A 23794-nucleotide genomic window follows, 5' to 3' on the forward strand; every position below is an offset into this window, starting at 1 on the left:
AGAGCGCGCGCGAGAGAGAGAGCGCGAGCACGCGGCCGGCGACACACTAGATGCGTGGCGCAAGCGTCTCAGCTGCGTGGCGTGTCCGTTTTTAATTCGGCTCCCATGTTAACAGGTTAGAGCTTGCAGACTGCCTGCGTGAGACGCGCGTCTCAGGCGCGGCTCAAAACACGTGCATGCTATAAATAGAGCCGACGCCTATTTATATTGCACCTGCTGTCACCGGCCTGATAGAGAGAGCGTGCGCGCAAAGCGAGCCCCGGCCGCATGCTCAATGTCTTCAAACAACACAAGTGCTGTCTTGCTCTCTCTCCCTCACGCATATTAATCAATTGACACGATGGTGTCGATGTTTAAATCATTTAAAATGAGAATGTAATTGTGCTCACCCCATTTTTGTTTGTAAGAATTTTTTTTTAATTTCATATCGCAATATATATCGCAGAAAAATATAATATCGCAATGTAAATTTTTCCCAATATCGTGCAGCCCTAATATATATATATATATATATATATATATATATATATATATATATATATATATATAATTAATATAAAAAAATATATATGATAATTGTTCCTTCGAGAACCAAAGTATTTTTCTGCGGCATCACTGCAAAAAAAAAAAAAAAAAAAAAAAAAAAACCTTTTTGGCATCATTTAGCTAAGCTGTACCAGTGCAGGAGATCCCAATATATACACTTCAGTCATCAATAATTTTCAAATTTTAAGGGGCCTTTTACAATTTTAATTTTAAACTCCCTGAAGGCCTTATAAATGTCCTCTGTGCCAAGGTATACCAAGTGCTAGCCAGAGTTTCCAACTGTGTCATACAAGTCTCAGCTGCCATATAGGGTGATCCAAGCCACCTGACGTAAAGCATTTTTGGAAAGGAGTGGAAAGGAGAGGAAAAGGCCCAACCCAGTGAGTCGAAATCAACAAGGCACCTCCAACATTTGGCCTATAGGAAGGAAACTCCACCTACAGCAGCCAGCAAAGCACAGTCCTGTGGGTGGTGATGATTTCACAAAAGAGATATTCCCGTTTGCCCACCCTCCCAATGCACACATGGACACTCCTTTCCAGTCCAGTCATTTTGTCTTTATTTTTTGATTTAACACACACCTAATACCTAATCCATGCATGCATCCTCTGTCCTGTAGTGTTGGCCGATATGCTCCATAGTCATATCGTCAGCCTGTGAGATCGCCGATACACTATATTATCATGCTTATTCAACTTATTTAATTATTAACTTAGTTTCATAGCCGGAGAGTGAACCAACTCCAGGATAAAGGCTAAAATCAACCTAATGTTAAATCCCTTTCACACTCAACATTGGTCCCGGAAAATTGCCAGAGTGCTTCTGTGTGAACACAAACACATCCCGGGATTGATTCAGAGATAGATCCCGGGTTGGGGACCTAAAAACATTGTTGGGTTCAGTCCCAGAACAAGCCCTGTGTGAACAAAAGCCAAAACCAAAGCCATCAAGGGTTTGTCTTAGTGACGATGCACGTTATTGTGCGACTCTTTTACCGGGTGTCTTGAAGGTAGATCAATCTTCACGATGAAGAAATTTGTGCAAACTGTAATGAAGCAGAGATCAGGGAGCCAGCTTAAGTGAAACAGAACACTTCACATTACACATCACATCATAATGTCACATGTCTTTATGGGATCTTTACAGAATGCATATGAACGCACACATAGATTTCAGAAAATCACTGGCAGTGTGAATGAACCACAATCAAACAATCGCGGACAAATCAATGGATAGATTATCCGTGTAATTTCCGGAATTTTTGTGTGAAAGATGCTTTAGTGTAATCTATTAACTAAACATTATACCTTTCTAGTCAAGTAGCATATGGACGTAATGTGAATATGTTTTAAATGACTGAATTTGTATTTAAACTTGATAACGATTTAATAAAAACATTGTAAGTTACTAATTATAATACTAACATTTCCTCAGTTATTCAATCAGAAGCTACAGATAACGAGCAAAGAACATTTACATTATCATACAACATCACTGACAACATCATGACACTGACAATCAAGCGAGAGTTTATGCGCTTTAAAAAAGCGATGACTAATCTGAAAGCCTCTGATTGGCCACTGCATTCATAAACTCATTAGAATCGTGTGGGATTGGTTATTACGCGCAACACTCTAAAAATGCAGAAAAATAAATATGATGGAACAATTAAGCCCTAATATTAATTAGACAATAATAGAAACTTATAATAGTATTATAGATACTACCCTGATAATAATAGTAGTAATAATAGTAATAATAATTGACTTGTTACTATCAAAGGCATCAGCCACAGGCAATATCTCTGACTATCGTTGATACACAATACTATCATCTATCAGCACAATACTATCCAGGGCAAAATACTACCCCCCCCCCCCCCCCCCCACACACACACACACAAATGCATTACTGAATCCCCCACCTATCCTCCTCCTCTCCCTTCCTTGCTGAACGTGATTGATTTTAAAACTGAAAGGAGAAAAAAAAAAACAGCACGCACACGATTCAGCAACTGCATGCGATCTCAGATTGCATGCTTCCCACCCAATACAATCACCCAGAAATATAAATGCCACCCCTCCTGCCTGATGTAGGTGCACTGCCCCGGCTCTGCCTCTATCCACCCAGTCAATTCATACCTTTAAAAAATAAGCGCTAGTTTGCACAGAAAAAAGGGAGCTAATGCAAAGAACAGCAGTCAGACTGGAGAGCTTGTAGTCTTACAGCAATACAAGAGATGGGTATCTGTAACGGTCTGAAAATAAAAATGCATAAAAAAAAATGAGCACACCAAACTACACTCCGCCTTCACCATTCACCCACTTCCTAACCAAAAGACGCCTCCACATTGATCCATCTGACACACATTTAAGATCTGATTGACATACTGTACATTCACATGTAAACTGGCAGGGATCCATCATCCATACAAACCATACAAGTGTAATTAATAAGCAGTATCAGTGGATATAATTGAAAATAATTAAACAATTCATAAAGTTCCATTTATGAAAGAATCCTGTAAACAGTATGATAGTTTTCACAAAAATATTAAGCATCACTGTTTGATCACTAATAATAGGAAATGTTTCCTAAGCACCAAATCTGCATATTAAAATTATTTCTGAAGTATCATGTGACATGGAAGACTAGAGTAATGGCTAAAGAAAATTCAGCGGTGCCATCACATTTCCTTATAAAATATATTATAATGGAACAAAGTTATCTTCAATTGTAATTACAGTACTGTGTAAAAGTCTTAGGCCACTAGTATTTTCTCCAACAAAACATGGTTTTAAGTCAGTTATTTCTATGTTTTGCTGTAGTGTGTCAGTGGGACATATCAGTTGACTTTTCCAAACTTTTTTTTTGCCAATAATTGTAATACAGTGAGATTTTTGTTTGCACAAGGAGCCTGACAACAGTCAGTGTTCCCCACAGAGATCTGATCTCACCATCATCCAGTCTGTCTGGAATAACATGAAGAAACAGAACAAACTGAGACAGACTAAATCCTGAAGAACTGTGTCTCCAAGAAGACACTTCAAGAAACCAAGGTGCAAAGCTATAGTACTTTGCAAAGTTTTAGAGACTTGTGTAAAAATGCTGTAAAGTGAGGATGCCATCAAAAATAATGAATTTATCAAGAATCAAGAAATAGATTTTATTAATTAATAGGGCCGGGTAAAAAAATTTTCGATTAATTGTTTTTTAAAATGTGGTCGATTCAAAATCGATTGTCAAAGGCCACGAATCAATTTTTTTCCCATATTTATTTCCACAAACATTGATCGTAAGATTAACGTTAATCTAATTATTAGTCTTCTCCACTAGATGTCACCCTCTTATTTGCCTTGCGCGATGTTACCAATGACCTGAAATGACTCCAGACTTGACTCAACTCGAGGAAAAGGACTCCCTTGAGCCTTTGATCCTTAAATACTTCTATAACTGATTTTCAATAGGTGGACAGCATCTGCACCCTGTCATCCATCCGGACTGCAAACTGTAACAGCAGCACTATTTTAAGTGAACAGCTAGTCAAAACAGTGGAGCAGATCACATAACAAGCGCTCAGGATCGTTTATGGTGTATCCTCTAGTTTTTTTAGTATGTAAAGCCAAATGCACTTTATTCAAGTCCTTTCAGTTCTGTGCGATCTCTCTCCAGATGCACGCCAGCACCAAGTTCAAGAGCTGCGAATGACGCGTCAATTTTAACAACAACAGAAACACTGTGAGAGGCAATATTATAGATTACTTTTCACTAAAACAAAGCAGAAAACAACAATGCTGCAAATATAGTTATTTTCCTGGTAACAGTTTCTATGAAACCCCTTTTATAATAAATTAAAAGGTTATTCTAAATGCATTATAATGAATGCATAATGCATTGTAATAAAGTAGTATCATCTTATGAATATTCTTAAGAAAATGTTTTATGTATTATAATATTTACTTATTTGTGGTTATATTTTTTAAGAGTATGATGATTTATAACACACATTTTTAAATGTTGCATTCACTTAGGTTGGATTGGATTATATCGATTATATTGCTCATAGTTATAATTATAAGTCTCATATCTTGCCATCTTTCTTAGGATACTTTACTTACATTATTATTATTATATTTTTTCTCAAAAAGCTGTAAGACCAGATATCAGATCAGATGAATGTGTAATATAACACATTTGCTTTAAATTATTTTTATTGTAATATTGGTTTGTCTTGTATTGGTTGTTGTCTCCTTTTTGTAATTTTAAATAATGATTTATCTGCCGCCGTCACGACTATAATGCTTCTCTGACGAGCCGCTTCTTCTTTGGCTTTTGTTCGTGGTACTGCAGGTTACACCAGCAACATGCACGTGGACACTGCGCACTAGCAGTTTGCATGTGTACTGCACGACGACGCCGACAACGACGCAGAAGTATAAATGAAAATTGACACATAGCCTACGGTGTAGGTCGGACGCAGAAGTATACATCAGCCTTTAGTTGTCATGTAGTTGCAAATAGACTAAGAGGATCATCAAAATAAATGTAACCATATAAAGCATTGCAATCTCTTTCAGTTAAAGAATATTAATTAATTATTAAATAATATAAGCCTAACAGGAAACATAAGTAACAGGCTGGATGTATGTTAACCTTACACCTTTTTTTTTTTCTTTTTTTTTTACAAAGCAGATCATATATTTTGTCTATAACCTATAAAGCAGCTTTGCAAATATGGAAGATTTCAGTACGAGGATTCTGAATGGGATCTTTTTAGCAAGCCATTAAATGACTTGAGACTCGACTCGGACTTGTGACCAAAGATTTGACCAAAGAGACTCGACTCCAGTAATAAAGACTTCAGATTTGACTCAGACTACAAGTGAAAGACTTGTGAACTTCTCTGGTTTGCAGCTCTCTCCTGTATAACAGCCAAGCATGTCAATCATGTTGATCAACCTGTTACCAACAATCTATTCATTGAACTTTTACCATGACGACTTTCAGAGGTCTTCACACTGCTGCCTGACCTCCACACAGGCTACTAGATGAGCTTGGCCTTTGGCAGCTGTCAGTAATCATTGGCAAATAGCTGTGATGGAAAGGTTAAGATGAACCAGATGGACTGTGGTGTGGTGTGGAGTTAAGGGTCTCCATTTCCCTCTTGTTCAGTAAAGACTGACTAGCACACAAAAGAACCTCCATTTCCTGGAGAAACGCCTATTTTTCCCATGAGCTCATGCAACAGCTAAACATTTCATTCAATAATAACAATATGAACAAGAACAAGGAGTGTATAGGGAGTAACTGTTGCTGACTTGATTTTTCACTGCTCACATCTTTTGTAACCAATAAAATGGGCCGATGCTCATCTGAAACCTGTGGGACCCAGTAAACTTCCTGTTGACACCATGTGTTTCATCCAAGAAAATGCATTTCCATGGATTTTGTCATCACATGGACTGCAGCTGCAGAACCAACAAGTAGACACATGACTCTTTATTTGCATATGCAATCAAGAATTCCAGCACAGTCATTGATCGTTCCCAGCAGTGGGCTGAGCAAATCTTCTGAAAGCCATGGAAACTCCTCAGAGCAGCTGGTCAGGCATGAAAACCTCCATCTGTGGGTGAAGGAATCTACAGGTGGCCTGTTAAAAAGTAATAACTCGCATAACAAAGTCATACAAAACCACATAAACAGACCATGGGGAAGTCCAAACCATCATCGATGTGTGCGTGTAGGACACCTGTGAATAGTTTTTGAAGAGGAGCTTCATAAACCTCAAATAGTTCAATGGAGCCTGTTGATAGCTTAGCCAACAAGAGGAGCATCCCTGCAGAGTCTAAAAAAAAAACAGAAAGACTCAGAGAGCTGGCCAATAGTTTCAGGTCTTTAATCGTGTTGCAAAAGATCAGCGTGATCGAAGCACTCTGTTTGAACTCTCCAGGGGGTCCTATAAAGACACAGGACCAGCAACCACCCCATTCAACACACTCAAAGAGCTCATTTCACACAACTGGCTTTTAATCGACAGCTGACGACTCTGCGTCATGGCCTATATTTTACCACAGTTTGGAGAACTGGTTTCCAGTTGTGTAACACACTTCCTTGTCACCTGCCTAGAAAACAAATAGAAGCACACTCAGCCTCCCCGTGAGCTCTAGCTCCAGAGTTTAGCCTCTAATGTTGCTAGAATGCCACTGTGGCCTCTGATTTTTTTGTTGTGAAAGGGAAAAAAAGACTTTTTGTTTTGGCAGGGATCAGACCCGGAATGCTGCTGTTAATATTTAATATTCATATTTAATATAAGTGAACTTTGTATTATATCACCTTTGCATCAAATAAAAAAAAAACTGTTAACGCTAATGCAAGGTTTTTCTAATGCAGCGTCTATGGGAGGGTTGGTAAATTTGACATTGTTCTGTCTTCTGACTGCCATTGTCTGATCTAAAAAAAAAAATCCTTTTATTGAAAGTTATTCCAAGTTTTTCTTTTGCTATTTGAACAAATGGAAGTGCAAAATATATATTTGTGGTACTCTCCCATTCACGACTCTCTTCAAGTTAACCCAACTATGATGATTTCCGCTGCTGAGAAGCCTGGAAATATGAAAAAGGTCCATTGCCCTTAACACGTTTAAAAATCAAGCACGTCCCATGCTTTATTTTCTCATTCATGCATGTTTCTTATTCACTCCTAAAATGTTGATAACTTTAAGCAGTGCTGCGCTATGCTTATATATAGAGTTTGGCATGGCCAGTGTTCATGCAGGGAAGCAGATCACTTAACACATACTGTCCTGTTGTCACACATTGAAGCAAATAAGGAAATACAGCTCTTATTAAAATGCTTTCATTCTTAATGTAACGGTAATAAAAAAAAAAAATTGGAATCGTATAATTTTTAAAAGCGGTGTATATCACAATACCTTTTTAGTACTGGTAAATCGTGCAACACTACCGATGAACTCTATTTTCAAATTTGCACACTTGTTTTCATTCACTCCTTAGAGTGGACTAAACTCATGAGGGAATTGTGCACCATGGTGTATAAAGAAATTTTGGATACAGCCTATAATATTCTGGCCACTCTATTAAAGGGATAGTTCACCTAAAAAAGAAAAATTCTAAGTTTTTCTGCTTGGCCGAGGTGTTCGATGCTGAGAGTGGCAGTGTCTGAGCGCACACAGTGCTCACACTCTTTCTCTTGTTCATTGTCATTTTTAACAGTTTTGTCTACGGATAGAAGTCGGTCTAATAATCAGATAGAATGGTTAGACAAATGAATTAATGTATACAGAAAGTATTATAACAATTGCTTTTATATCAGGCCTATTAGTAATAGAAAGGTAAAAGTTATAATACTTTCTCGTTTGCTGTCAGCATAAAGCAAATTCGCATTTATATAATTTAAACAAATCTTTGAATGACTAATGAACATTTAATTCCACAAACCATGCAAACTTTTGTGAAGTGTGTATGTGTATCCAGCATGACCGCGTGTTCTCTGTGTGACGGTCGGTCCGTGTGAATTGAATGCTTTAACTATAAACTCATAATTTCAAATTATGCTGTGCTTTATGCATATGCCCACTGTCATATTCATGTCATTTTCACTTTGTGCTGTATGTAAAATGAGGGTTACTCTGGCTTTATTTGAAAAATATGATTCCCAGTGCACACAAACTTCCAAGAATACTAAGTGCCCTGTTGGTTACAGCAGCGGTCCCCAACATTTTTAGCACCAAGGACCAGTTTAATGTCAGACAATATTTTCACGGACCGGGCATTAAGGTGTGAAGCATAAATATAACAAAATAAAATGATACGACTGGCTTAAAAACTGTGGTATATTGTAAATATAATAAAAAAATTAATCCACTGTGTATTTGCATACAAAATTATTAGCAGCGTCCTCGTAACATCGCACCAACATAACATGAATAATATATAATGAGTGAGTACATCATGAATCCTTTTTCCAAACCGTGTTTTTGTCTTATACTTAATCACTATGGTACACCTATAATAAATATATATATTCTGACTAGGGATGCTCATATTGACCGTTTAACCGTTAACCGAAAGTAAACATTTTCAACAGGTCAACAGATTGTGCTCCAGACTGACCCCACATCACGATGATATGTTACTTTTTTAAAATAAAAATTAGACAAGGTGTTGAGGTAGGGCTGCTATTTTTATTTAACGAAAAATCTTAGTCTAATGAAAAAAAATATCCGGTTTTTGAAAGCTTCGTTCAAACGGATTCAGTGTTTTCTTTTTGTCATCTTAATTTGTTAATTAAGTTTAAAAAATATATTTAGTGTAGGCCTATTTTGTTTTTTATTTGTATTATTTTATTCAATTTTTCTCTCACTGTCAGAAATGCTGCAGGTGCGTGGAAATTTAAACTGAATCCAGGTTCTGTTGTTGATCTGTTCTGTATGCTGCTGTTTGCACTTTGCACGTTAAAATAAACCCTTTGATAAAAAAAAAAAAGTTTGTATTTTTTTAAAGGGTCACAGATACGCATCAATTTTATTTGTATTTAATGCCAATTCAATATTATTATCTTATCAGTTAACGGTTAATAATCGATTAACGAGCGGCGGTGGTCGGTCGGGAAAATTAATCGAAATGAGCATCCCTAATTCTGACTATTTTAGACTGGTTGGGATCGGCAACGCTGCAGAGTAGCACAGTACCTACGTGACTCGCAATAGATGTAAACAGAGAGAAGTAGCTCTGGCTACAATGTTGTTCCGCCAGACGCGAGCGCAAAAAGTTACCGACTGCAGCTTTAATGTAAGTTATTTATTCTATCTTGTGCGGCCCAGTACCAAATGACGCACAGACAGGTACACGGGATGGGGACCGCTGGGTTACAGTGTTTCATTTTAATTATATTTGCATTAAATATTTATTTATTTGTGAAAAATATTGTCAGCTAAAGTATAAACATGTTTCTTTTACACATTTACTTTTGAAACCATTGTTAAATGATTTCAAATTTCTTAAATATTAATAATAATAATAATAACTGTAAAAAATCATATCGGCTTTATACCGACCATCGGCCCCCCTGCTTTCCAAGATATCAGCATCGGCTGTCAAAAAACATATATCAATTGACTAGGGGTGTGCACGGATAGTCGAACATTCGAATATTCATTCTGCTCTAATTATTCGATAAATAAAAATGATATTCGAATTTCACAAAAAAAAAAAAAAAAAAAGTTCACAATAAAACCTAATTTGGTCACTTTCTGTGATTATCCATGGCATATTTGAAGATGTATGCAAGCTAAAAATAATTAATGAATGATTAGGGGCCGTTCACAAATCGCTCCTGAAAACCCATGGAAAATGCTAGCTGCGCCGCTTTCTCCTTTCCAAAACGCTCGGGCAGAAGTGCTCCTGAGGTGTCTGCCATTGCTAAGCAACAATGATGCGTGCTCTCCATGAAGACATGGAAATTTCAGCAAAGGATAAATGGAATTGCAGCACAAAAAAAAAAACGCTTTCAGTAGCGTTGCTACTAAATTTATTTCAAAATGGCAATCCATATACAGCTATGATCAGCTGTTCCTTCATCTTAGCTGAGCTTTCAACGTTGTTACGGGAAAGGATGAAGCTGAATGTTTAGTTCTTGTCACATGACCCGCGGTACGCTTGCAGCATTCTGAAAAGTTGAGATGTTTTTAACTTGATGCGGTGCGGACGCGCCTGGAAAAAATGGGCGCGTCACAACGCGTGCGAATCGCGACCACGTCGCTTCCATTGTGAGCGCGCATACCGCACGCCTACATTGTAAATAACAAACTTGAGCGCGCAAAAGACGAGATATGTGAACAGCCCCTAAGAACTGCGGCCTTCTACAGTACTTCAAATATGCCGTGGAGAATCACAGAAAGTGACCGAATTCAAGAACATTGAGCAACAAATAAACACCGCTAACTTGGAGAATGCAGTGAAAACTCCTCTTCTCACATCTGCCTTAGACCTTTGGCACAAACATCTCAGGTTTCTCGATGAAAACGTGAGAGAAGTAAGAAGAAAAAACTTTTTTGAACATTATCAGAACATTTTCCTTGATGCGAGTGGCGCGGATGCAGCCGCCGTCACTAACGATGAAGAGGATGCAATGCCCACTCGTCGGAAAAGGCTGAGCCAGTTCTTCAGCGATGATTACAGACAGTCCAGCCGAGACGAGTGGGAACAGTTCTTGCTGGAGCCATGTATTCCACCGGATGAGGATCCCATTCAGTGGATTAAACGAAAACACGAAGTGCTTCACAAAACTTAATCGCTTAGCACACCGTTATTTGTGAGTCCCAGCAACGTCTGTGCCATCAGAGCGCATTTTCTCCGTGGCCGGCCTTATTGTTAACAGACCAAGGAGCCGACTTTCCCCCAATCATGTTTACATGACCGTATTTCTAAACAAGAACACGTAAAACAATAGAAAAAAGAAAAAAAAGATTTGCTGACAGTTTAAAAGTTTCAGTGCAGGCTACGTTTTTTCTTTGTTCACTTTTTTTTTTTTTTTGCTTTTAATCTGTACTTTTGTTTGTTTGCACTCATTGTTAAAGGTTTTCAGCTACAAAACACAATGTTTAATGTTCAAGCTTATTGTGTGTAAGCTAGTTAAAAATGACGGAAACAAATGTTGCTGAAAAATAACATCCGTCTCATTAAACTTAATTTAAATAAACAAATATTCAAGTATTCGTTTTTTTGTGAGCTCAAATATTCAAATGAGATATTTACGGAAAACGCCCATCCCTACAATCGACCACTGCTGAGGAGCAACACTAATATTGATAGTATTGACCCTTATTACCAGACCACTTCAGATTCCAGGAAGTACGACATGACAGAGATGGATGAGGTCATGTGTTAGCATACTGCAGCCATTCAATGATTGGAATGTGGAGTGAGTCAACCATGTCAAATACGACTATCAGCAGCGCGGGAGGGCCGGAGCAGTCACCCTCTCGACCCCCGTCTAATCAAACAGCCTTCTTTTATGGTTACTCTTTGGCTCAACGTTTACCACCCACACGGTCAGAATTTTACTGCCACCATGCTTCCTAAGGTCAGAAGAAGAAAAAAACCTTCACACAGCTTTCTGCCTACGTAATACTATGATATTTTGGAAGTAAAAAAGAGGCTTGTGCGTTGTTCCAGAAAGACTAACAGAATGAGATCTTTGCTTGGCAGCCTGACAGACATACAGCACCATTACCGTTTTAGGCCAGCGGTTTCCAAATCCACACAGAGAACAGAAATGTTATTAAAGCACCAGAATGCTGCTAATAAATAAGAGCTAATGGCACTATGCATCGAATGTCCTCAAGAGCCCTTCTGTTTGAGAAAGTAAAGAGGGAGCTGTACAATTCATATCCAGACACCATTTTTACACCCGGGGAGGGTGATACAGATCACACTAAATCAAAGTGTTCCTCCTTCTCAAAAAACATCACTCTATTTTGACAGGGGAATTAGATCTTAACCCTGAAAGAATGTTTTGGTTGCTGAAGATTAGAGGTTACTGCAACCGTAGCTATACGGGATCAATCTGGGGTCAGGTCCTGCAAAACAGAAATATCAAAAGTTTTGGTTGGTTATGCCAAACATTTATCAGGCCCACTTGACATGACTCTTGGGCCAAGTGGTTTTAGTGGGCCACATGCTCTCAGGTCATGACACGGGCTGTGAGACACAAGTCCATCACCTGTTGAGTAGCTCTCCGGCCCCCTGCCCTCTATAAAACAGCTGCACCGCTAATGAACACAACTCTGCCGACTAAACTAAACCTGTCTCGCTCGCTGACAACTGGGCTGCCCCCATGGACTGAGAAGATCTCCTGCAGTACAATCATACAGATCAGTTGGACTGGATTCTGTGTGATTTAATTGTCCATTATAATAAATGATAATAAAAAAATCTTCCTTGTAAATTCAGATGGTGGCAGGGTTGCCAGGTTTTCACAACAAAACTTTGCCCAATCGTTACTCAAAACTAGCACAATTGCTTTAGAGGAGGGTCCCCCATAAAAAAATAAAATAAAAATTACATTCCGGGGATAAAATACACCTGTTTTGGCAGAGTTCCTTTGGTAAAATTTGCATTCAAGGGACTAAATATCATGTTAGTGAGGTTGTTTTTCAACCCGCGGACATGGAAAAACAACACACAATAACAGTGTTAAAGTAGCCCAGTTCCGCGGGAAAACCGCAGACTTGGCAACAATGTAGGGCTGTCAAAATTGCTCAAAAATGACGTTCGAATATTCCCTCTAAAAAAAAAAAACACGAATATTCAAACTATTCGAACATCTGGTGGCGCATGTTGTTAATGACGCGCATTACGTCAATAACAGGACAAAATAATACAAAGAGACATAACTACTTGTATAGGTAGTCTATTTAAGTTTAAACATATTTGACAATGTATTACTTATACAAAAACAAGGAAATCAACTAATGGCCAAGACTGCAGACCTCAACCTCTCTCACCCTCTTTGCGCATAACGGTTTAAATGAACAAACAAATTTGTCATGTCCTTACAAATGAACGAAATTAATTTATCCATTATGGCCTCTTGTCGTGTTGCAGACAAAGAGCTTGTGTCAAGACGTGACTGTTTAGTTGGAGTTCCACACATTATGCCATGCTCATATGGGTGCACATTTTTGAGATGTGACCTCATGTTGCTAGTGGTCGAATGGTATCCTAACTGTATCTTAAATAGCTTGCATACAACTTTATCTCGCGGGTCAACAATTTTACCTCGCTTTCTCTGCTGCGGTCGAGTTGGGCTCTGCACTTGCTGGCATCTTCCATGAAGACGCGTCAACTTTCAGCAGTGATGCTGTGCCAGACAGTGCGACTCCTGTGACCTGTCCCTGAACCCTCAGGTGCGCTAGCGCGCCCACTCGCAAAGCAGACAGCCATGCCTCTACTACCGCGGGCGTTTTTTCCACATTTTTTTTATTCGAACATTAATTTTCACATTCGAAAATCGTTTTTTAAAAACTATTCAAATATATATTCGAATTTAGAATATTCGTTGACAGCCCTACAACACTGGATGGTCTGCATGCTGGGCTAGGCCTGAGGAGACTGGGTGGCTTATACTAGGCTAGGCCAGGGGGACGGGGTGAGGCATGCATGCATACTGAGGCCACAGGAGGAATGCAGGGAAGGGGGGCTGATTCACTGGCCAGACTTCCGGGGGAAGGCGCCATGAGCTCAGTAACTCACAAAGCAGCTGAACTGTAACTTCATCAAAGCCCACTATAAAGCCACTGACCCTGTGGCACATACCCTTTGTGGAAAATCATCAGGCCAGACAATGCCAAAAGGCTTAAACATTGCTCCACAGCACAGTGAAATAAAGACGGAAAGAGTGTGTGTGTGTGGGGGGGGGGGGGGGGGGGGGGTTGTTTGAGCAAATGCAATTGTTTGTGTTATCAGGTTGAGTGTGATATCAGGTCAGCACCCTTAAAACGCACCCTCCTGCATGCGACTGTTCCACACTTGCTGCCACAATAAAGACTTGCATCGTTACCCATCCAGCTTCAGAGAGCAAACAACTTTTCATCCAGCTTGCAAAGATAGAGAAAATTATTTACGTAGAACATTCTTTAAATCTTTCTGAAAGAAGTCTCTTAAGCTCACCAAGGCTGCAATTATTTGATCAAAAATATATTAAAAAAATGTTTTATATATATTAAGAAGTATTGTATTTCTATAGTGGAAAAGCTGAATGATGGAAAAAAAAAAAAAAAAACCTTTTGAGACTTAAGTATAATTGAATGTCAGATATGTAAATAAGCAGATAATAAATGTATGAAAATGTCTAGCAGATGTGCAGCAGACAAGGTGTGAGGCACGATTCAGTCAATAGATGTTCATCCAGCAGTTAGCACAAGTAAACAGGATACCTCAGCAGAACGCGAGCCACATAAAAGCCACAGAAGTTAACGAAAGAGGCAGTATGCGAGCGAGAGATGTGTGTGGGCACCACTTAACAAACATCAGACAAACACAGACGCTCAGCCTACACACCCTCCCCCTCTCCTTCAAACATACACAGACTCAAATCACATGTAACAAAAACTTACCACTTCTGCAAACTGCTACTATAACCAATGCAGAGCTGTGTTTTCAGTAGCAATGCAAATTGGAAAAGAGAGACTTCATTTAAATGAGCGCTGAAAAACATCCGAGAGGTTTATTATTAGATGAGCCGGGCGTGTGTAACCTTGTAACCCCATGTGCTCCATTTCGAATGATGAGGTGTAGACTCCTGAGACGTTGCGATGAATTGGCCTGTCGCTGTGCTTTATTAAAGAACTGGATGAGTCAGCACAGCAGTGGATAAGCTACAGCTGGGACGAAGCGTAACTCTTCTAAGAAGTTAACGCTTACAGCATATGCTAGTTGAAACCAACAAACTTCTGCAAGGGCTTCGATGGGAGGTTCATGGTGAGGCGTGCATGCCGCCTCCTTGATTTAAACAAGGCAAAGTCCTCATGTAGAAGTTGCCAGCTTCGATCTGCTCAGGGAACTATTCGTTAAGAGCAGGGCTCCAGACTGCGACCAATTGGCTGACATAAGAGGTCTCGTCTGGGCCAATCCAGAGCTGTTGAAATTCAAAATCATAACATTCTGGCGCAGATGAAGAATTTACTCCGTGCTGTGTAGTTCAGTCGTGTAATGCGATGTCTCTGGGCCAAAAGCAGCTGCATGAATGTGAACGTTTGACACAAAAATGAAAACATCAACAAAAACACTGACCGCGTATACACCTACATGTTTACAAACACAACACCAGGAGCCATTCAGAGGTCATTTCTAATTAATGATGTCTCCGATTTTACCGGGAATCTGAAACTCATGTGTGCATGGTGTTTTTCCGGTAAAAAAGATGAATCGTCATTGCCTGTGTGAACTGTGAACGGCGCATTTTTGTATTTACCAGTAAAATAATTCAGATAATTTTACAGCAATTCATTGGTATTAATGTGTGAAAGGGGCTAATGAAAAAAGTACAACTTCCTGTGAGGTTTTTAATCACAGACAGATGAAAACACACTCTCTGACTAACATACAAATTATAGATATACTAGTTATTCACTCTAGAACACAGATCATCTCCCAGGATTTTTGCTAACAACCTTCAATCCACTATAAAAAATGTATGGAACATAATAACTAAGGAATATAATGAAAGTGCAAATAACATGCAAAAAGAAAATATGCTGTAAACAGGAGGAAGAGTACTACAGATAAAACAATGATTGTATGTGTGTTAAATGAAGTGCTTTTGCTAGAGCACAATGTATATCCTTGTTTAAGCTAACAACACAGAACAGAACAGTATCATACACTGTTAACAATAAACAAAAGCAGGAATAATTAACAAAGTACAGCTTAATCTAGAAGATCCCTCACAAAATCAAGGCCATGAGGGGTATCTTGCTACAGTGTTTCCATATAGCCTAAGCAATGTGAGCAATTAACCGGCTAACAAACCAAAAAATGTCCTATCATTAGTGTGACACACTGGACAAGAAATGACATAGGGAACAGAGAAAGACCATGTCACCAAAAGGACCAATTTCCATAATGCTCACAAGACAAACAAAAACAGGCTCATTACAAACTGACAATAACTCTGAGCTAAATGACATATGCTTATACAACTAACTAACATCATTCAGCTCAATGGCTGACTTGAGCTGACAGCTGCTCTTGAGAGTATTACATCAGACAAGAGGAAATTAACTCAGCTCATAGGTGGAGTTTGTGGGGCAGGGGACAGAGCCAAAACGGTTTATCACGGTGTGATTAAATTCAATGAAATGCATGATTTATTATTCTTGTTGTGTGTAGCATCCTGTAGTCATGACTAAACTAATCTATGATTACATATCTTTTAGAAAATAGCTGTAGTGCAATACCTGCTTCCATTCCCTAAGCACAATCATTTCCCATCGCTCTCTACTCAAAAACAAAACCTTACAATTAAACAAAACATCTTGCTGGACAAGTGTCCTTCAAAAGTCTGGTCTGATTTTGTTTTACATTTTGGGCCGGCAGTGGTTGTAGGTGGAGGGAGTGAATGTACAGTGCTCTCTCCACCCTCAGTACCACGACTGAGGTGCCCTTGAACAAGGAACCGAACCCCAACTGCTCCCCGGGTACTGCGGCATAAATGGCTGCCCACTGCTCCGGGTGTGTGTTCTGAAAACTTTTTGTAACATTTTAATTTGATCAATTTATTGTGTCCTTGATTAATAATATTAATTTATTTCCAAAAAAAGAAAAAACTGAACTTTTCCCGACCCTTAACTTTTCAATGGTAGAGCAGTTTTGTAAAAGTACTTGTTAAATGTGGAGGTCCTTCCTATTCAGGTAGAGGAGGATCCACAGGAACAATCAGAACTTCTTTTAAGCCACATGCTTGGAAAAACAGCACTGAGTTTATCAGTACAGCAGTGTGAGAAATCAACAGGTGAGCCTGCAGGAAGAAAACAACATCTCTATTCTCACGTTATGTTACGTTATTCTCAAGTCTCACGCTTCACACAGCCTCCCACACACAGTCTTTCACACTTACCACTGTTAAACCCATTGTGAAAATTTTGCCAAAATTTTGTTTAAAGGTGAAGTCTACACTGAAAAAAAATATTTCCACAAACATGTAAGTCTTTATTTCACAGATAGTCTTCCACTCAACTAGAGCAGTGGTTTGAGGTAAAATATAAGTGCAAAAAATTTTTACAAAGTGTGTGTAATTCAAACTCCCCACCAATCAGAATTCACAACAGCTTTATTCAGTTTGCATGCATGCACTGCTCTCCTTCCACCCTCTTCTGAATTCTTCCCTCACACAAATCTGTTCTCTTCTTTTAAGCTCCAAGTAAAGGGCTGCCAGATATTTTTTTGAAAAAGCAACCTGGTCTAACATATACAGCAATCCCAGTAACTGTGTTCTGGGTAAGCAAAAACAAACCCCTTCAAATTGACATATAAGAAGCAAACATGGCAAAACTGTATTGAAAAAAAAAAAATAATAATAATAATTTATTATTGTTGTTTACAATCCCAAAATGCCTCTCCTCGGGAGACCGGTCTCTTCCTTGAGCATGCACACTGGAGTCATCGTGGGTCCAGAAAGGGTGCGTTGAAGGACTCCCGCGCCACCAGAGACGTGAGCTGCCGGACCCACGATCTGGACGAGAACCGCACCCCAGATCCCCTGTTTATTTTGGGCACTCTCCCCCTTTGGTAACTTTTATCCCCTGTTTTGTTTTATTTTCTGTTAATAAAAGCCTCTCCGAGGCCTGACGCCACGCCCACTGCGTCTGTCATTGGCTCCTCCCGTGACAACGCACACACACACACACACACACACACACACACATATACATACATACATACACACACACACACACACACACACACACACACACACATATATATATATATATATATATATATGAGAGCTGATATTAGTAATATCCTACAAAAGTATAAGGCAAGAAACAATGTTTTAATAAAATAGTTCAATATAAACAGAAAATATCTGAAGCTCAAGAAATATTTCTTATTATTATCGGTGCAGAAAACACTGCTTAATCTTTCTGTGGAAACTGTATTAAATTTGTATTCTTTTATGAATAGAAGGTTCAAAAGAACAGCATTTTTTTCAAACAGAAATGTTTGGTAACAATGCTACCATTCTTTTTGATAAATTAAAAGTGTCACTGCTGAATAAGACGATTCGTTTCTTTTAAAAAATTCATACTTGCCATATTTGAATCTACATATTTGATTATAGCTCCATACAGCATTTATCCAAAATGATTTTACATTTCAGCAATCAAAACTGAGTTCTGACCATGCTGCAGTCATGAGGAACTAGTGCTGAAGGGAGTCCGTTCTCCCAGAAATGAGAGAGCCAGCGATAAGAGCTAATATTAGCTAACATGTGATCATGCTTTCAACAGAGCCATACTACACTTAGTGTACTCCGAGACCGTCTGAAGCCATGAAAAGGTCAATGAGGCTCGCAACAATTTGACTTTCACACGTTTGCTGATGAGGAACAGCCGTTACTCACAAGAAGCTCAGCTGACGACACTCCAGGGCACAAGACTGATGTGAGTTTCTTGCAGCTTATTAATAATCACATAAATTACATTAACTCTCCATTTTTTAAAGGAAAAAAAAAAAGACAAAATTCTTGATTAGTAGAGATGTTAACATTATTATAAATTGTGAATTATAATTTATTTCATTGATATCTATGACCCAAGGTTAAAATAGCCCAAAAAATATAACAATAATGACATCTTGATATTATAAACATTACTAACATAAAAGTAATCTAATATCTTTATGAAACTCCATGAAAGGCCATAATTATGCTACACAGCTTGGGTTGCATCACAATGACGTAAACTAATCCATTTTGGTCTGAGTCACACGCCTGGCTGGAGCTGATCATGGCTCATGTCATGACGCTAGTTTGAGATCAACCAGTCTGCTTTTGTAGTGAAGTCAACGATGTGGCACCATGTGTAGCAGTCAGGCAAAGTAAAGCATCACTGCAGTGTATCTTCAACCGAATTATGTTTCCTTTCCGGACAGCGTCACTAACGTAGAATGTCACGCATGCACCTAACAAACGGTCGCAGAGCGGTGCGAGTCAGGAGGCAGCGCATACTTTCCCATACACATCCAGGAGGTCTTTAGAGACCAAGCAGGAGTGGAGGGACTTCCTCTTTCAGAGGCCGGATTCCGGCTTCTTCATGGTCATTAACCCAACATGACTCAGATGAAACCTCCCTGAATAACACACATCTGAATGGGAAAGCCTGGAGTCAGAAAACAGCTGGGCTGTGCTTTCTCACTGGCAAAGACTTCTAGAAACACTCCAACAGGAAGCCTCTTCCATGCTTTTCTTTGGACTGCTCTGGTTTTCACACATTTAGCACCAGTGAAAATCAACACTTTCATCCAACATCCCTATTAAACTGTGTTTTAGCCTAATACACGCACTTAAAAACAGCCGATTTGATTTCCTTCTCTGCATGCTAAAGTGTGTTAATGGATAATCGTAGTCTGATTCTCACTACTATATGAAGGTGTTTTATTCTGCCTATTTGCTAGTTACAGATCATGATGTCAACAAATGGAGATTATGGAGTTGGAGTTAATAGAGTTGGTGATGGAGCATATTAATGCACTTAATTCTTCTCTTGCTCATGCTTGTTAAATATGGACAAAGAAAGCTATATTTCAGCAAGTCTATGATTAAACTGGTTTATGGGGAGGAGACTGTGACTGGAAAAAAAAACAGCAATCTGGCATGAATGAAAGGAAAATACAACAACTATGATAAAGAAAAGCAGTTAAAGAGAAAATGTCAGTTGTGATATAGATCTGCTGCTTTAGGTACATCAGACTGATTCAGTGGAAACATATCACTGCTCTTAAATCCAACAAATATACTTTTAATATCCTCACACTTTGCATGAATTACTGTAAACCTTGTTACGCACTCACCCTAACATTCATCATTGGTTTTCTTCAAGATAAAAATAGTTAGGCTTGAATGTACACCTAAAAGATAAGAAACGCTGCTTTCCTATTAAACATTCATTACAAAACCAAATCAGCTTCCTCGGGCATTCGACTACATTTTCTTGATTTACACCCACAATATCTCATCGAAATGTTGCCAGTCACGCCAAGTTATTCAGCACACCCTGCCCTGTAATCTGCTGCAATGTAGCTGCCTTGCTAGAAGTATATTAGGACAAACTGAGAGATAAGACAACTTAACAAGAGACAGATTCAGACTTTGTCTCAAACCCTAGTCAGTTGTCTACCTAAACCCCATTTTGGGGAATCATAGGCACATAAGTCACCTAAAAGAAAATGATTTATTGTTTTCTTGTCTTATTGTGACAACAGATTCTTGAGTACTGAGACAAACTACAAAACTAAACAGTATTAAAGTTAATGCATGACAACTTATTTTTAAATGAATACTTCTTCAGTTTTCTTACAGAATACATGTTTTTTTCTTCTTGCATATGAAAAAAAAATTATCATAAAAATGTTCAAATTTAGCATTCACTTCACTGAATGAATGAACTGAGACAACAAGATGGTTTCAAACTATGGCGCTGTTACACAGCAAGTCAGAAAATCTTACAGTGTTGTTTACAGCTTATGATATGTACAAAACAATCATATCTTGCATCTCACATTAAATGCAGTAGCCATATAGTTTTTCTCATGTTGCTAACTACTAACATGACTTGCTTAAACTTTGGGAAAATCCTAAACAATTTCTTTATTATTTTATCAGTGGAGTTAATATATTGTAATTGATCAAAGAAAACATGAGCATACTTAATTAAAAGATATATAGGTATATTAAAAACACAACCTCTTCCTTTTACCAACACATAGCAGTAAAAATACATATTTTATATAGTAAGTTTAAATGATTTCTATCGGTACATGAAGTACTGATTAATGTGCTGAGAACAAGTAGTTTTAGGATAGTAAGTAATAACATTATATCATAGATAAAATACATTTAAACCAAAACAAACGATACATTTGTGTTATGAACATTCTATTGAACATTTCTGGTTAATCGTGACGTGCAAATGTTGCCATTTTAAAAACTATGCAGATAAAGTTGTGATACATGTTTTGTCCCATGTTTCAAAAATAAGTGTAACAATAACCTTATATAAACCACCCATTTAATCAACAATAAAAAATGGCATAATGATTCTGAAAACAACTTCTCACGTCAGAAATGTCAATTTCATTAACGTAGATTTGGCTGAAGAAACAATAGCAAGCAAAGACAATGTTCGTTTCTAAGAGACTAATTTAGTCAACTATCTAAAAGAAAAAGAGGGGGAAAACTAGTGTCAATATTGTTTTACAAGTCTTTTAATATATTACTACGCAATATATTGCCTTTGAAAATCCAAACAAACAGTTCAAGTATTACAATCGCGTGGTATGTTTATTGATTTTGTGTAACTATCTCAGTCTAATATGCAACAGTTTACGAAAGTGTTTCTCATGCCTATGAACTACATATAACACTTTCGCTAGAGTTTTAACTCTCACTGCATGCATTAACTCCTGATGTGTTTATTTTTACGTTTAGGCAGTAATTTTCTTGAATATAGGTGGAGAGTTAAAGTGACGCAGGCCTCGCTCGGATTCCTGAACCCCCTTTTCCGCTCATGGGGTCCCCATTTCTGTGAGCAATATCCACCCATATCTCCTAAACACCCTCACATCTTTTTAAAGGGGCGAAACGCACATAACATTCGTCCATCTATCTGCTTACCTGGATAAACTGAATGGTTAATGCTGATTTTCCGACGCCACCACCTCCGACGACCACCAGGCGATATTTCTCCTGCACTGAGCCGTCCTTCCAGCCAGCCATCGGGGACACACTGCTGCTCTCGCTCCGCTGACTAAACACACGCACACCGAGCCACTTTACTCTGTGACAGGCCTTTAAATGGAGAAATGGAGCGGGAAAAAATGCGATGCTGCGTCTAGGCAATTTGTGGACTCAGTGGTAATCCGTATGCGAGGAGAAAAGTGCGACCACAGTCTGTGGGAAATGCATTCACTGCTGCCTCAAGCCCATACATACGCCCTCGTCTAAATCGCTACCAGGCACTGACTGTGCTGCAAGATAGGGCTAATCAGTTCAGCCAGTTCACGCAGCAGGCGCTAGAGGGCGTCCACTGCTCTTCCCGCTAGTGTCACCCTCCCGTTTTTCCCAAGTATAGGTCTCTGCAGGAAAGTAATGGGAGTTACGAGATCAAGGTGTTTTTACACCATGATACCTGATTAGTTGATTTAATAGTGACGTTAGGTTTAGGGGTGGGGTTGGGTAAGGGGGATCATTTAGATTGCATGATTCAGAAACACCCAGCAGTTTTAAAACACCCACATGGTGATAAACGCCCACTTTTACTCTGCAGAGACCTGTCTCGTTTTTCCTGGGATTCTCCTGTATTTTACCATTCTATCCCGATATCATCCCTTTTAAATATTTCCCTGTATTTCTCCTGTATTTTTAATCTTTCTATTAAAAATATCCAATTGGGTTGTATTTTTATGTTTTCTACATTCTCTTTCGGTAAAAATCCCGTAATTTGAATGGGCCAAACCTCACTATATGAAAAATAACGACAACAAGTTACAAGATTTTTACACTTATTTTTACATTACACTTCAAAAATCTAAATATGAGCGTGGCAAGTTTCAATTGCTACTTTGTTTACTGCGGTTACCGGGGAAACTGCTATATTCCAGGCGAAAAGGGCCACCTGCTGGCAGAGAATGAATTTTCATTTTTCAATAAGCTCTTCTGCTCTTCAGACCAAAGCCAAAAAGTTCCTTTATTTTTACGCAGAATAAAATAATATAAAGTAATATAATATAAAAAATATATAAGTGGGTGGGTGCGTTATTGATCTCAATTACTAAATAAATATCCAAAAATGTGTGATTAAAGTTTAAGTACGCCACTGAGAATCCTTGGTTGGCCAGCTGGTCTCCCAGCCTGACCAGCTTAAAAAGTGGCCAAAACCCCATTTATTTATTTATTTAAATTTTTTGGCAGGGATGTTGTCCCCCTCAGTGTCTATGGTGGTCCTGGGCTTCTTTCTTCATTCCTGGTCATTCATCTTTTGGGCATTCACTGTTGAATGTCAGACTGAAAAGTACCCAAAACCCCTCTAAAACGAGTCAAGGCTTGGAGACAAGTTAAGACCAGCAAACATCGTAGGCTGGTTTGCTAAATTCAAATTTACACTTGAATCCTCACAATTAGTAGTTCTCAACCAAGACAATGGGGCTTAACACAATTCCAATGATCTTCAAGATGGCTTAAAATGATTTAAAATAAGACAAAATATGCTTTAAAGTCAACTCAGTCTTTTTGGATCTGACAGCAAACAAAATGTAACAGTGTTGCTAGAGGAGGAGTACAGTGTAAAAAGTTTGTGTCCTCACAATGAAGTTCAGTGGCAGTTAAGTTATGACGTGTACAGTAAGTGTTGAAAATGTGAAGTTTTTCTTTTCCAGTGTTGTCATGAATTCACCTAAAACAGACTGATGTAATACAAAACCTGAAACAGAGATGATGCCACCCTCTCCTT

General features: G+C 38.6%; 1 protein-coding gene across 1 annotated transcript in view; it reads right to left on the minus strand.

The window, feature by feature from the left end:
- Positions 1 to 22319, minus strand: part of LOC128017033 (ras-related protein R-Ras2) — a 45086-nt gene extending 22767 nt beyond the window's left edge. The window contains exon 1 of the mRNA XM_052602089.1: positions 21961 to 22319. Within this exon, the coding sequence (XP_052458049.1) occupies positions 21961 to 22062 (102 nt within the window). The 5' untranslated portion in view covers positions 22063 to 22319. The remainder of the gene's footprint in view (positions 1 to 21960) is intronic.
- Positions 22320 to 23794: the final 1475 nt, after the last annotated feature.

Source organism: Carassius gibelio, chromosome A7 (genome assembly GCF_023724105.1).
Source record: "Carassius gibelio isolate Cgi1373 ecotype wild population from Czech Republic chromosome A7, carGib1.2-hapl.c, whole genome shotgun sequence".
Classification (NCBI taxonomy): Eukaryota; Metazoa; Chordata; class Actinopteri; order Cypriniformes; family Cyprinidae; genus Carassius; species Carassius gibelio.